This window comes from Microchirus variegatus, assembly GCF_963457635.1.
Source record: "Microchirus variegatus genome assembly, chromosome: 10".
In the NCBI taxonomy this organism is placed as follows: domain Eukaryota; kingdom Metazoa; phylum Chordata; class Actinopteri; order Pleuronectiformes; family Soleidae; genus Microchirus; species Microchirus variegatus.
Window position 1 is genome coordinate 4,086,364 of NC_139811.1, and position 16,169 is coordinate 4,102,532.

General features: G+C 42.2%; 1 protein-coding gene across 1 annotated transcript; it reads right to left on the minus strand.

Moving 5' to 3' along the window:
- Positions 1-921: 921 nt before the first annotated feature.
- Positions 922-12,233, minus strand: LOC310932621 (oxysterol-binding protein-related protein 7-like; the record flags this gene model as incomplete). Its single annotated transcript, XM_083895947.1, has 22 exons — positions 922-1,835; positions 3,281-3,403; positions 3,519-3,645; positions 4,466-4,616; positions 4,727-4,871; positions 5,444-5,522; positions 5,615-5,678; positions 5,768-5,905; positions 5,985-6,199; positions 6,295-6,369; positions 6,941-7,121; positions 7,539-7,631; positions 9,121-9,254; positions 9,361-9,517; positions 9,609-9,695; positions 9,999-10,117; positions 10,213-10,354; positions 11,189-11,359; positions 11,472-11,585; positions 11,678-11,731; positions 11,817-11,960; positions 12,069-12,233. The coding sequence occupies 22 exons, from the start codon at positions 12,231-12,233 to the stop codon at positions 1,727-1,729; spliced, it is 2,787 nt and encodes a 928-aa protein (XP_083752073.1). The 3' UTR covers positions 922-1,726.
- Positions 12,234-16,169: the final 3,936 nt, after the last annotated feature.

Sequence of the window (16,169 nt, forward strand, 5' to 3'; positions counted from 1 at the left end):
ACATTCATATATGACTTTTTTTAAACGGTGTGACTTTTTTTTGTATTTCCTACAAACTTGACTTATGCTTATGTTTATATTTAATTGTGCATTTTTAATGTTTTTCCACCCTTTATCATACAAGAACTGCTCCTGTCATAATGAGGGTGATTTTTGCAAGTATTTATTATAATTTATTATTAGATAATTATGACAGTAGAAGGTTCTAGGGTTAGTGTTTTTCATATTTACACATCATAACACACAGATTTGAACCTAAGGATTTCTCCGTCAGCATTTTTAAAATACTGCATGAGCCATGAGTTAAACGCATAGTGCAGATGTTTTTAGTGAAGCTAATCAGGAAGTAAGACACGTTTCAGGTCTTCTTCAACAGACCACGATGTCACTGCTGTGTATCCTGTTTCTCATTCAGAGGACAGTAAATGAGCCTGGCTGTCAATTCCCCGTCAAATCGTCAATTTTAAAGCTTTAAAATAAACGTGAGTTCAGGTTCTTGCGGGTTTTGAACGGCGCTGCCCGTTTGGAGAATGAGAATGAGACTTCTGTTGGCTCTATATAAATAAAACATGGTCTGGTTCCATTTTCAAAGGACTTTCTACAACTCATTTCCTCTGCTGTTGTCGCCCTTTAAAGCAAATAATCCATTAAATCGTTAAATCGTACGGGTCTATTTTTTTTTCTGCTCCAAAACAGGCAGCATGATGGAAACGGTCGACTGCCATAGTTCTCAAACTGTGGTACGTGAGCTTTCCATGTTAGAACATGCAAACTCCACCATAGCCAACGTTTTTCAAAGAGAAAATCATGAACTAATCTCTGCTGTGACGACAACATTTGGCCTCATTCCACTTCATCGATACGACAAGAAATCAAAGCTGAGGACTGAATCTTTTATTTCAAACAAAAACAATGTAAAAACATTCGACTGGGATTAAACAGTAGTCTTTTTTTCCTTATTAAAATCCATTGTTGAAACATCAATTTAAAAAAAAACAAAAAAAAAAACACGAAAAAAAGAAGAAAAATCTTCATCGCATCAACTGAGAGTCGTCCTCGTCTGTCGTCTGGATTTAACCAGCGCGAGGTCAATAAATCAATGATGATACCAATGTGCCACAATTAAAGGGGAGGAAATAAAAATAAAGAGGTTTTTTACAAAAGTTTATACATGAAGACCCCCTGAGGAAGGAAAGCAGGACAGCACCAGTTCACCGACAACACCACACTTCTGACACGATTTCCAAACTCATCACAAGAGCCATTAAAAAAGAGCCTGAGCACAAACAGTCTTACAGAATCATTAAAATTCATTAAAAAAAACAACATAATAAATGACACGTTTGTCATAAATAGATACTTTACATTTACGCAGTAATCTCTTCAATTCTGACCAAAAACAACTTTTACCCACAATCTTCTCAAGGGCAGTGATAAAGAGATAAAGGTTTCAAGTTCAGTGATTATCATCATTACCGTCTTCCTCCATTATCATCAACGGTTAATAACTAAGACATCCGGCTAAATGTGAATCAGTCTTCATTTGTTCCGTTTGAAACACGTCACCTCTAAAAACCCAATGGTGGAGGTTCATGTGTGCTTTTTTCTTTTTCTTTTTTTAAATGACCCTCTCTCCTCTCTTCAGGCTAACAGTAAGGTAGCAGCGCTAGCATGTGTGTATGCATGTGTGTGTGTGTGTGAGGCACCGGGCTGTTTGAGTGAAGTTCTACCACAGCTCCAGATTCTCCGTGTTGGAGAAACCCGGGGATTTGCGGAGCTTCCAGTAGGTTCCGTTGGACGGCCACACTTCTCTGCCGGCTTCGTCCACAGCTTTCCTGTGAACGCAAGACGACGCTTACCGTTAGAGGGTAATCCGAAGGTTTCCGCAAGTCAAATTTAGCACCTTTTTAAGACGTTTTTTTAATGCCACCTTTAAAGAAAGTGAAGACCGAAAACCAGGCCCAGCCTCAAAAACAGACCTCGTACAGCCAACTCTCAATAAGTGTGTACTTAGCCATAGTCGCACACTAGCTAGCAAGCATTTTTGTTTTTTTTCTGTGTTTTTTAAAGCGTTTAAGACATTTTAAATACATTAATTTAAAACTCTTTAAGGACGCATAGACACCCTGTATTACATTCACCTAAAGTGAAGGACTGATTTAACAAGTGGAAAATAAGACTTAAAGGTGCATTATGTAATAAATCTAAAGCAACTGGCCATAAAATCCTCCTAATAAGTCACAGAGACTCAGGGATAATGTTCATATAACAAACTAAACTCACCAACAACAACAGTACAGACAAAATATTTGCTTTAAAAAAAATATTTTGCAGACTGCAAATCATGTTTATGTTTTAAAATCATGTTTTGGCATGTGGCGCCACCTACCGCCGTCTACCAGTCATTGCAGTCAGTAGAGTCTCAGCAGCCGAGCAACCACGGGTTGCCAGTTACGTCAGAAAACGAAGACCTCGGTATTTTGAATTTGAATGTAGTAACCGTTTTTGGCCACATTCTTACATATGGCACCTTTAAATTGCGTTGATTGCAAAAAAGACGCTTGTGACGTTATTCTCGATTGTTAAAACGAGTAACGCTAAACTTTAAAAACAGAGGCACACATACGCAGTACACAGGAACGCTGGTTATTTGCAGCGCTGCTCTTTTCGTTTAATAAACAGACTGCTCCAGTTCGGTGCTAAAGGAGCTAACAGAGCTAACTGGTAAATGGTGCCTGGACTCCGGTGCCGTGATAGGAAAACACGGCGTCTTTTTTCCCGTCAGTCGTCACGGATCGTCATGGATAACCATGCCATGCGTTAATACGAGTTAACGTTGACGCTGTTAACCGCCGTTAATGCGTTTTAGTTGCTTTTTAATGCCACCTTCAATGAAATTTAAGACCGAGAACCAGGCCTCGTCTTGGCCGGCAACAGACGTGAGCCAACTTCAAAAAACGGACGTCGTAGAGCCAACTCTCAATAAATGTGCACTTTCCCATAGTCACAGACTAGCTAGCAAGCATGCAGATAACCATTTATTGACTGATTTAACAGGTCTAAAATAAGACTTAAAATAAATGCAGATTTCATGGTGCTGTGCTGGTTTTAAAGTGGAACTATGCAGTATTTTTGTTTACCCTAAAAAAGCTTATCATGTCAAATCACTGAGTCTGAATGTGCGGCCGCAGTCTGTGTCAGTGTGGGTTGTGTGGTCGTATATCATTCCATCATCCATGTGTGGGTACATAACAATACTTGCAACAACTTAAACACTCACCTGAAAAACCTGGGCGTGTGCTCCTCTCCTGTCTTAGCCATCTCCTTCCTCCTCTCCCTCTGCTTCTCCTCCACCTCGTCCTTCTTTTTATCTGCCTCTGCCACCTTTCCTTCCTCCAGAAGCCTGATGAGGAGAGAGAGAGAGAAACAGGGTAAATGACTCCCCACTCCAATCATTTCAACACAAGTAACACACACACACACACACTTATACTGTACATAACGGTGTGTGTGTGTACCTCTGGTCTGGTCTGAAGCGAGTGTCTGTGGGCGGGAGAACGGCCTTCAGCTCCGACGTCAGTTCATTTAGTTCTCTGGCGTAACGAGAGAAGCCGTAGAACTGGAAGTGGTCGTCAGGCTGTACGTCTGGACGGGTAAAAAAAACAGTCAGTGAGTGCGTTTACATGCACACACATTTTTATTTTTATTTTTATATATTGATTTTTTAAGTTGTATACATGTCTCCAAGTAATCAGATTGACAGAAACCTAGGTGTGTTGAACAGGTTTTTAAAAAAAACGATAATGGCAATATATCGGTTTATTCCGTTTACATAAGCACTTCAATAACAAGATAACTACAAAAACCCGATAATGATCAGGTTTTTAGTGTGCATGTAAAAGCACTCGATATAGAGACGTTTTACACAGGATAATATGGGGAAAATAATACATTTTCCCATCGTCGTCATCAAAAACACTCCATATTTTTGATGGATATAGCTCAAAAGCTCTTAATTGTGTCCCATATGAGTCCGTTTCACAACCATGAATATCTACCAATAAGCTGGTTATAACATATGAGCTGATGCTTTCTAAAAAACAACATAAACATGTTTTCTTATTTAAGCTCAAAGCTTCTCTGTTGCCAAAACACTGTTCGCATCACCAGTTTGGATTTTAAGAACGGTTAACATTGCGAGATGGAGGAGCTTTTGGTATTTTATATATTTAAGTAATTGTTAAAAAAATGTCAGTATTGCTTTGAAAAAAATTAAGTAATTAATGTTTTTTTACTCTCATTTCTCTTTCTTTGTAAGCATCGTAAATCAATTTAATATTTGTTTTATTCATACTGTTTATATATATGTGTGTGTAATGTTATGTAATGTAAAAGCACTTTGTACAATGTTGTTTTAAAAGGTGCTATACAGAAAAGGTATTTTTATTATTATTCAAACACTCACTGGGCTTCCAGATGCACTTTGGTGTCGGCAGAGTGTCACAGTAGATGCCTTCGTGCCACAGGCCTCCAAAGCGATGGACCACCTCCCCATTCCGGTCCAGAACCACACCCTGCACCTCGTTCTTGCTGTTATCTGAGCTCCAGTATCGAGACTGAAACATCATAAAAAGGAGTCGTGGTGTTGGTGAGAGAGCAGCAGCAGATTTAAAACACTGAGACGATGAGGAGGAGGAGGAGGAGGAGAGGAACACCGTGTCCTGACCTTGACGAAGGTGATCTTGCAGGTGCAGACGTCGCTCTGTGTGTTTTTGATCACCACCTCGCCGTAGTGCTCCAACCAGCGCTGCTGACTCAGCACGTTGTGGATACAGGTCACTGCTTTGTTCCACTCGTAGTGGTCGCCATATCTGTGCACACAATAACAGTTTGACACCTTAAAGGGACAATATAGGTGTTTGAAATGCTCTTTTGGCCACTTCACAAATGGCTAACAAACATACACTTAGAAATGTCCTTGTTTTTTGAAGGAAAAGCGCTTTTTTGCAATAAAAATATAACATTAAATGAATCATAAATACACTCTGTACATTGTTAATGTGGTAAACGACTATTCTAGTTGCAAACGTCTGGTTTTTAATGGAATATGTACATCGGTGTATAGAGGCCCATTTCCAGTGTTCTAATGGTACATTGCGTTTGCTAATCGTGTTAGAAGACTATTGGATGATTAGAAAACCCTTGTGCAATGATGTTAGCACAGCTGAAAACAGTTTTGCTGGTTATTTTGAATAAAAATCATTATTTCTAATTTTGTCAAGGTCTTGACTGTATTTTCTATTAATTTTGCGATGAATAAAAGTGTGACTTTTAATGGAAAACGCAACATAATTGTATAGGTGACCCCAAACTTTTGAATGGTAGTGTATAAGAGGTTTAATTGATTTTAAAAGGAAATGATTGATTATCGTTTCTAACTTACTTGGGCAGGCTCACGTTGACCTGTCCTGAAGAGATGATCTCCACTGATTTACCCCAAAACTTGTTCTTCCATCTTTGATCTGAGAGCAGAAATGAGAGCGTCAGGCTGAACTTGTATAAAACACAAACGGGGAGGAGGAGGAGAACTCTGCTGATGATCAGATCAACCTACCTTGCCAGAAAGTGAAATTTTCTGATTCGGCGTGACAGGCAGAGACGGGCGGGTGATGGCTGACCTGACAACGACAAACAAATAAAAGCATTACATGTTAAATCCACAGGTTTTTATGTCGACAAAGTTGTTTCCATTTCCCCTGCTGGTTACCTGCTCACTGACGTACTGGAAGCCCCGTTCTTCTCTGTGACTCTCGTACGTTTCCCCGAGAACAGGATTGAAGGGTTTGTAGCCAAACCTCCAGGACGCCCAGGCGTAGCCAGAGATGGAGAACGTTGCCACGTAAACCTGCCGATACGTATGCACGCGTGAAGTCACGTCGAGTACAACAACGAGTCGCTAACCTCGGTGGAAAACCGAAACTCACCATTCGTTCGTACGGATCGTCGATGGTGTTGGCGACGTCCAGCAGCTCCGCGTACTCCAGCTCCTCACTGAGCCTCTGCAGCAGAGACACCGGCTCGTTGAGCAGGACGGGCATGGAGACTCTGGACAGGTCTTTGCCGATGTTGTTGTACAGGATGGTCATGATGCCAATGTGGCTGTTGTCCGATGAATGTGCGGGGAGGGTGGTGCGACGACCTGGATTCACAGAAAACACATCACTTATCTGCACAATAAAGGGATCGGGTGCCTTGCTCAGGGGGCATCCCAGCCAATAAAGTAAATGTTGGTACCTGTATCAGAAGGCAGTGGGCTGGGTCTCTCAGGAGCTTCTTTCACACTGGCTCTGTAGTTGAGCGTGGCCGTGACTGAGGGAGAAGAGGAGTCAAGAGTTTTAGCTTCCGTCAGTGTAGATTAGAGCTGCAGCCCTCGAATATTTTTGTAAGTATTCAATCAATTATTTTTCAATTAAATTATTATTATTCATTATTTATAATCCGATTAATTGTGGGATAATCGGTAGAAAACTCGATTACAAAAAGATTAGATATCTGCAGCACAAGCAAGCTGCATTAAATCGGCTAACATCATTGTTTACGTTGGCGTGTGTCGGAAGCGTTGGCAACTGGATGCTATTGTCTCAGATGCCGAATCTTTGAAGACGTGCTGTTGTGGTTTACAGTGGTTACACTGCACCTTGTTGGCTTATTGTTCAAGTGTGAAATGGTCCCACACTTTGGACATTTTCTGCCTTTTTTTTCTCCACCATTACACCAGCAGAAATCCAGATGTGTGCGTCTGCTAAAACGGTCCGTGTGGAACAACGATCCCTGCGCTGAACAGGCAGCGCGAGATGGGAATTAAACGAATACTCGAGGCAGAGTTTTTGCCTCGTTTTCGTCTGCAAATGGTAACAGGTAGCGTAGCGCTGATACGTACTGTGTCCCTCTTCTGGCTCTGAGGTGCTGGTGGTGGTGATGTCACTGAGGCCCGACTCATCTGAAGCCTCGGCCTCTGAGGAGCTCTCGCACACGATCACCTCGCTGGCGTCAAAGTACTCCGCCATGGAGTCGGCCACCGAGGGCGCACGTTGAGTGCGGCGCGCTGTGGATGGCGACCTCTGTTTGAGGCAGAGGGCAAAAGGATGGGATACAAATCAAGGCAACGTTTCCCAACAAGTGGAGACCTATCTGTAGCAGAGATACGGTGCAAAGCAGACCTACACAACTCATACACACCCATGTGAGGTTAATTTCCCACTGCCTTTATCAACCAAACATCCACAAACTTAAAACTCAGTGCTCCCCTGTCCCTACAACCACGCGACTCTGAAGACATGGCTGCCAGTGGGAGAAAAAAAACATGAAATAATTCACTTAACACAAAAGGTGCTTTCCTAGGGGAAAGTGTATAAAATGACAGCTCCATCAATGAGCTCAAATGTGATATTGTGACACAAACCCCTCTGACGGCCATGTTTTTATACAAAAAGAAAGAGAAGACAGACTTCCACACACACACGAGATGCAGTACACACCTGGTCTGGGCGGACAGTGCAGAAGGACTCTTCAGTAGATTCAGAGGACAAGGAAAGCGAGTGGACTTTGGTCAGACGCGACTGTATGTCAAGCTATACACACACACAAACATGCACATGCATAACATGGACACACGCATGTACACACACACACAGAGCACCCATGCAGGACACAAGAGAAAAGAAGAGGACAGCACAGATAAGTGGTAAGAATATGATGGAGTTGATCCACATGTCAATCCATTACAGTCAATTAAAACTCAGGGGGAGGACCAGAGAAGAGAAAGTTTCCTCAAGCAAAAAGGGTTCAGAATACGACTGCAACTAACCATTGTTTTAATAATCATTTCATCTGTTGATTATGCATCAATACTATATGTAAATATGCAGGTCTCAACATAAACAAGTCTTAGTTTATTCCCACTTTCCTTCTTTTTGTTAACTAAAGACTCAAGTCATTAAAAACTGCTTTTCTGAAAGTGGCACATTACAATAAGACTACCCTTATAGATGAGTTCTAATTAGGTTATTGGGTTGTTTAGACTTCTAGATTATTAGTAGGACATTATAATAGATTAGATACAAAAGGGCAGCAGTGATTTAAAGCTGCTCATTACCAAGTATGAATCAATAGAACCCAACTACAAAACGCTTATAAATCATTTATGAGGGTAGTCTTAATGGAACAGTACACTTCTCATTATCTCACTCACTGACAGACAGGCCAAGTCAAAACGATCATCAAAATTCTACACTATGAGTGGCTGAGTGGCATCATGGGACGATTTACAATAAATCTAATTATTCCTCTGCATTTCCTGGAACTTTAAGTGCTGCAAGGACTAGAAAAGCAGTGCCAGATACAATAGAAACGATCAATAACGTATTAGTTACAGGTACAGGGGCTGAAATGATACGGCCCAGTTTAAACACGACTGTACAGTAACTCCACACTTTCTCCTGTGCAGAGGAGGAGGAGATGAAGAGTTGGAACACGCTAGTGTGGGTTTGCCGACAGTTAGAATGCAGTGGTGACAGCCAGCTGCCAGGCAACTGAAAACAAAACATTGGCTCAGAGTCACATCAGCACTGCTTCCAACACAGACTGACAGGACGGGAAAAAGGGAGAGAGAAAAAAACCCTCATGCAACACCAGACAATAAGAGCTACAGAGCATCGTCAGTTTGACAGCAGGTATTAACAAGCCTCACACAGTTTCTGTACGCTACAACCATACTGTCATTTCTTCCTTTGTGTGTGTGTGTGTGAGAGAAAGGAGAAAAAGACTTGAGGTGTGTTCCATCTGGTCACACCTGTGTTAACTTGTGCCTATGCAGCCTCGAAACAGCCCAAACCTGCTCCACAGTTTCTACAAAGCTCCTCTCTCTGAGATATTGAGGGCTTGGCCTTGTATTTTACAGGCTGATACTATTATGTTCTATGCAGGAATTCACTGTTTTCAACAGGAAGAGAGAGTACGAACAGAAAGGATAGCCGCCGATACATTGTTGACGTCTGATTTACAGCAGATTGTGTTTCCGAGTTGTGTTTCTCTGTGATTGTGTGTGCGCGCGAGTGTTACCTCCGACAGTGTGCTGCACAGACTAGTGAGCTGCTGCGAGGTGTTCTGCCTCATTTCCGGGCCGGTCCAAGCCTGCCTCAGTCTCTCCCTCTCAAAGGACAGGACATCGTGAATGGACTTGAGAGAAGAATGGACTGCAAAAAACAAACGGCACGAAAACAAAGAGCAGTCCATGAACACATGACTCGCTGCATGAGACGGAGAATAACAGTGGTTTATATAAGTTAAGTTAACGCGTACCCCTCTGAGACACAGAGCAGATGTCCTGGTGGAGCTTCTTGGCCTCGGGTGAGGTCACCTGAGGGTTGGAGAGCTGGGAGTAGACGTAGTCGGGGATGGACTGAACAGACGCCCCCACGCCGGAGCAGGGGTTGGTGCTCAGGTGGCTGGAGGTGAACTAGACAAGAGGGGAAGATTCAACAACGTTAAAGACAAATCATCATAACAGTGTTTATATGGGGTTCAAGTATACGACAGTGGAACCTTACCATTCCCAGAGCTTCAACACGGGATAAAGTCCTGGAATGACCAAACCCTTTTCCGGACTTCTTCTTGGGTTTATCGAGTTGGAGATTCTGCAACATGGAGAACAACGGAGTTATAGCTTCCACGAGAAAATACAACAATTATATTGCTGTATAATGTGTATTTGAAAAATGAGACATGAATATTAGATCATCGGTCTTCCCCCATGAAGATGTTCTCATCTTATTCTAAGCAAAAGCCAATTTGGACAACCATGTCTTAATGGACAAACTAAGCATTTTTAGAGCTTGGAAGCTAATTGCAGGCTACGTAGGTTCCAGTATTCTTGGAAGGGAAGGGTGAGGTGAGGAATATTCCGGTGCAACGTGCAACTTCAACGTCACAAGACTCGCCTGCATGCTGATGCGCATCTCCAGGTCCGAGTGAGTGATCGGCAGGCCTCCTTCCAACCAGTGGAGTCTCTGGATGAGCTGAGCCAGTTCTGTAAGCTCCGCCTGACATCGAGCCAGATCTGACAGAGATAGAGACATAAGGTTAGAGACACACACACACTCGCACTTGTTCCTCCCATTGTAAGGAGAGGCTTCACTCTGAGGAGATTCTCACCGTTTGTGGTTGCATCAATGTCATGCGTCTGCTGCAGCCAGGCTGACACCTTGCTGGTGACTCCAGGGTTGGAGGCGATGGCAGGAGCAGGGCTCCCCATTTCTGGTTGGTAGACGGAGGCTGAGCTGGCATATTGAGGAAGCTGGAGGATAGAACACAGTTAAAGCTGCTGTCAAAGGTTTTGTTTAAACTTCTCTTGTTGCTCTTTACGAAGGTCCGGCTCGTGACTGGATAAAGTGTTGTGGAAAGTGTTTCTCTTAGATTTACAGTCGGATCCTGAGACCGAAAGACCAACGGTTCACTGTTTAGTTTGAAAGTCATTGCGTGTGGCATCATTTCAAAGTTGAAATTGGCGTGTACACAGTGTACGAGGCACACAAGAAAGTACAGTACATCTGTAATAATTGACATCATTAAATGGTGATGTGTTTTGATATGAACAAACGGGTTGGACAGACTTCGCTGAGGGATTACTACATGTCATCACTGTCACGAAATAAGATATTCCCACTGAGGCTAAATGCATTCACAAGGTTACAAAATGACCTGTAAACCAGGGCTGTTCATTATGGGAAAAATCACAATTTGGGTCAAAATAGAAATTATTTCAAACGATTACACATTGACTTGAAACAGCCTTATTTTCAGAATAAAAGCCTCTGTTTTGTAATAATCCTTTTAGTTTTTGTTAGTTTTCGTAATGCTTGAGGCCATAAGTCATAATTAAACACAAGTGTTGATTATTTGCACATCCCTACAGCAAACAGCTTTGCCAGGTAATAGCAAATGTGGGAGTGAAAACTAGAGCATGAGGCTGCTGAACACAAGCTGGTAAAGAAGGCCAAGACAGAGATGGAGTCATAATCCTAACAAAGGAACAGTGGATGTCATCATTACATTACTTTGTCACATTTAAAAACATAAATGCACTTTGACTGTTTAAATACACTAATTAGGTTGAGCATGAATCTCTTACCGTTGCTCTGTTCCTGTAAGCATACGAGGTCATGGATGGCAGGGTACTACTCTGGCCGATGGAGAGCGCTTGAAGGACGCCGTGATGAACGCTCATTGCCTCATTTTTCCTAAAGACACGATGGGCACACAGCTTGGTCAACCAGATGTAGAAGATATCGTGGCTCTTTGCCTAAGAGAAGGGAACGAGGAAAAGGAAAAACATGAGGACACAAGGGGACTTAACATTTTGACTTTTGGTGGTTCTAAAGTCCAAGTCGAGTGCGTGTACCACGTTGCGTTACCTTGAGGTGGTAAAGGTTGTCTCCAGCGTCCAGGTCGATACGCTTGGACTTCTTGTTGATGGACATGACGGCCATGCTGACATCCAGAGAACCGTGGAGTTTTCCCTTTTGAATCTAAAAACAACAGATTCAACACATCAGTTACAGCTACAGTTAAAAGGAGGGCCAGTAAAGTGGCGCAAGCTGCGTTTATCTTCTTCACTTACATCTTGCTGTGTTTTGGAGTACTTGATAATTCCTCTCTCCAAAAGGAAGTACCTCTAAAAAAAGGACCAAACAAAGTCACGTCAAAGTCTACACGTCAAGTAGAATACAAAGACAACCATGTTCAGATGCTGTGCTCACCTTGTGCCACCCTTTGAGCGGGTACTTCCTCCTCTTCATCAAGTAGCCTTCACAGATCCCGGGGATCGTGAGGTCCATCGCGGAGCCTTGAGCAGAAATCATCTCCACGTGATGCAGGTCGTCCATCACCTCCCAGTTACGAGACTGACATTTATTGAGGGTCAAAATTGTATATACATATTTTTTTTTTATTTATAAAAATTCCATGTATGTGAACAGTTCAGTCACATTCTTTGACAGACATTCCCTCACCTGCTTCGACTGTTTGGAGGAGCCAGTGCTGCTGTTCCGCGAGTGGCTGGGTTTAAACGTACTGGCTGGGGATTTGTCGAGGCTGATCATGGACTGGCTGCTGCTCGGAGGAAGCGGGCACACCTGGGGGTCCATTGGGAAAGTGTGGTGAGGATATCGCTGCATGGAAATGACGGGAGCTTCAGGGGAGGAGAACGTGTCTCATGGCAAAGTACAACGACCCTGTAGAGAAAAACAACCATGAGAACCAAAAAGTTTCTTAACACTTTACATGACAATAAAAGCTATTTTGATAATCAAAATGAGCTAAATGCAGCTAACAAAAAGGAAGGATAAGACAAGAATAATAGTCACAAGAGATTTCCTCGAGTGTACAATGGCAAAAAAGAAACACAGTCACAAGCTTGACTTGGAACAACACCAGCCAGTCAGAAAATAGGCACAGTGCCAGTACAGTAAGTACAAAGTGTACTACATGTGAGTGTTCCAGCCGGTTTGTGATGCAACCCTTTCCAGGGTCAAGTGCTTTTTAAATCCCTGCACAGATATTGATAACGATCTCTCCATCCATCTAAAATGTGCTTTAATTGACAGCAAATGTAATGTCATCTTTTTGTGGGGTTGTGACATTTAAAACAGTCAAGTCAATAATCACACAAAACATTTTCATGACTTCAGTCATTGTTAAGACAACCAGAGGCATAATAACATGCATAATAAGGCAGAAACCAGTCAACAAATGGCCCATTAAACATCTAGTAGTGGCTCTTCCTGCTCCTAAAATAAAGCTCAAAACCATCACAACCCCCCCTCCACCTCCTCAGCTGTTGGCATCTCCTTTTGTCATCGAGATGGTGACACCAGCCTAAAAGAGGAAGTGTTTGCTCTTGAAATTCCAGTTCCAGCTCGGAGTAGCATGACCAGATTCAGAGCAAAGTTTGCTGCCAAATTGCCTTATCGCATGTTGTGTTTGTGAGGGTTTACATTGGAGCTTCCTGAACCTTTACAGTACAACTTAAAGTCACTGTGAATGTTTTTTTTTGAAGGGTGTTGTACCGAGTGACAACCCAGTGCATGCCACCTTCATCTAGGATCAAAAGGAGACAGCCAGACAAAAACATTGCCAATTTATCTTGCCATTTTGGAACTGGAAAACAAGGTTTTGCATAGTACTGCAACCCACTCAATCTCCTGCACAGAGAAAATCAGCAATTTAGCATCACGGCACAAGAAGATCTCATTCAAATGTGTCCTTTCATGGCTTCAGTGACTGAATTCCTTCTTTTGAATTAAGTGATAAAAAAAATTACCAAATGAGGCAGCAAATGAATCAGCACCTCCCGTGTTGTTGACAGAAACCCCAGTTTAGAGCCAGAAAAGGCAATTTAACAGGAAGTAGTACTTATTCATTCAGTGAGTCTTTTGGCTGGCAAAACGGTAAAAATCTGTTTTGCCTCGTGTCGGCAGCCATGTTTTCATTGAGACTGTCAGGTTATTGCCACAGGGGGCACACACACACAAAAACTTATATCTAAGCTTCAAGTCACATAAAATAATAATAATAATAATATTGCTTTGAATTGTGGAATGTATTTGGAGAAGGTGGTGATGCCTAGAGCCAGACACGGAAGTCAACAGCTGAAAACATACATACACCATGTGACTTGCATATCGCCACTCAACAACACGGGCACATGAGACACATGACATGAGTTCTTGAAATCAGGAAACTGGGTAGAACGATAAAAAGAAACACACCTCTGTTGGCCTGTTGTCTCAACAAGCCGCTTCCACAAAAGTCCTTCAGCTTTCTCTCAAAAAACCCCCTAAGAAATCCCAGTTAAGTTTTCTTCAGCATCTGTAAACTTCTGCAAATCTCTCTTCAGCTCTCTTCGGTGGTTGAGACCGAGAGTAACGCCACACCTGACTGAGGATGTGCCCGTCAAAGCCAGCAGGTATCTGGGCGGGGCTGAAAGTAGAGCAATACTGACTCAACCTGACAGAACAGGCCTACCAGCTCTGTCACCACCAGGCTTAGTGCTTAACTGATTTGCTGTCAAAAGATGCACGTTACAAACTCGAGCGCTCAAACAATGCATTTCATTCTGAATTCTGCCACGCAGAGGGGAGCTGCAGTGTGTTCACGCTTTGAAAAAGGATCAAAATTCTAGATCGGCTTCAGACTACGGCCGACAGGTTCCGCCTACAACATCACAAGTCAACAATAAACATGGGCAGCCGTTTTGGAGCGATGTGCAAGCCACAGATCAAACAATAGCGAGCTTTGTAATCTGACAAGTTTGAGAACAGATTTTCAGAGTAAATAAAGGCTGAGATTAATCACATTGTTCTGTCTGAGCCCAGCCCGAGCCAGCGAGAATCTTCAGTGACAATTCATTTTGGCACAGATTATCTAATGAGAGCAGCCACACTGCCCCTGAGAGGTGCGTCCTGGGTAAATTGGGCAAATTTCACACAATAGACCGAGAAAATTATCCATCACCACAGTTAAGAGGCAATGTTCCCGTATCAAAGTAAATGCATGCTATCGTTTCAGTTTAATTGTTACCAAGGCTTTTATTGTGAAATATTTGACTGATATGCAGCTTCATCGCAATAAATAAGAGATGGGTTTTCATCAACCTGCTTCATAAAAACACCTGAATTGTGCTTGAGTCACTGAAAAGTTGATAAATCAATAAAAGGTAGATACAAATAAGTCCAAGGGAAAGGGTTTTGGCAAATAAAAGAACATTTTTCAAAATAACATGACTGAAATGTTCCTCATGCTTCCATTCCCATTTTGCTACGCTGGAAAAACGGTGGAAACCATTGACTTAGCGCAAGAAGCTAATATTACTATAATAATAATAAATCAAAGCATCAACAGCTACTGGTGCTCTTCTTTTACTTCAAGTTGCACCTTCTTTATCCCCCTGTGGGAACATGGAATTTGGCACTGCTCATCTCTGAAATAACTGCCAATGTTCGCTTTACAATAATTGATGGAAACGGAACGCTGCTGAATGTTTAAACATCTGTTAAAAGATTGTGATACATACATTAGGCCGCCATATTGGGATAAAACGAAAAAAAGCAGAAACGATCAAGATGACTTTTTTTTGTTTTTTGTTTGCATTAAAAATTATTTATCTTTTTGAGAGGAATCAATGGCTATTGTCACCAAGTAAATTAGAGTAACATGCACAGGTTCACCTACAGTTATGGCTCTGTGTGATTTTTTAAGAGGTGTAAACATGTAAAATCCCAATAATGCCAGGTATTCACAAAAGAGTACTAGACATAGTGAAGTACCCGTGTATGTACGATCCATTAAGTGACTCTCACCATCAGCACAACATGCCTCTGGATGCTGGGAGCTGGAGGCCACAGCATTCTCTGCGTGCTTTACACTGCACATCATTATCTGATCCTCACATGCCTCACAGTCACTTTTTAAGTTGCATTGCAGACACACCGCCATGAGGAACATGCCCAGTTTCAAGAACACTTGGTCATGTTGAGAGTGCATTTTGTCAAAGTTGTACTTTCAAGAACTACTCCATTCTGTCACGTGTGCATTCCAGTCGCACCTTTTTAGGCCCATTTTAGTCAAGGTTTCATCACATATGTAGTTTAAGCTTCTATTAGAGGCATGTTAGATGTCACAGAGTCTGTGCAGTTACAAATGTTTGCACTGGATTCTGCTCAAAAAGGATCCGACCCACCTATCACATAGGGACCAGAACCTATTGAAGTGAATCCAGCATCCAAAATCGTTGCCCTTTGTGTTCCAGGATCTCCGATTTAGCAAATTAAGCACTGCAGATAGCCAATACCTGACCTTAGTAACGGCCAGTCATGGAAGCTAGGAATTGGTCTGAAGAACTGATGTAAAGTTGCCATAATAAAAAACATTGCATTATTGTATATGAAAATTCAAAAACATTACTCCAACCATAACTGCTTCAGGGTTTGTGGCAGTGGACAGACTGATGCTCACAGCACTTAACTGCATCTGCAAAACACCCAACCACAAATCCATATTGGATGCAATATAAAACATAAGGAATATAATAAACTGCTAATCCTGCTCTTTGA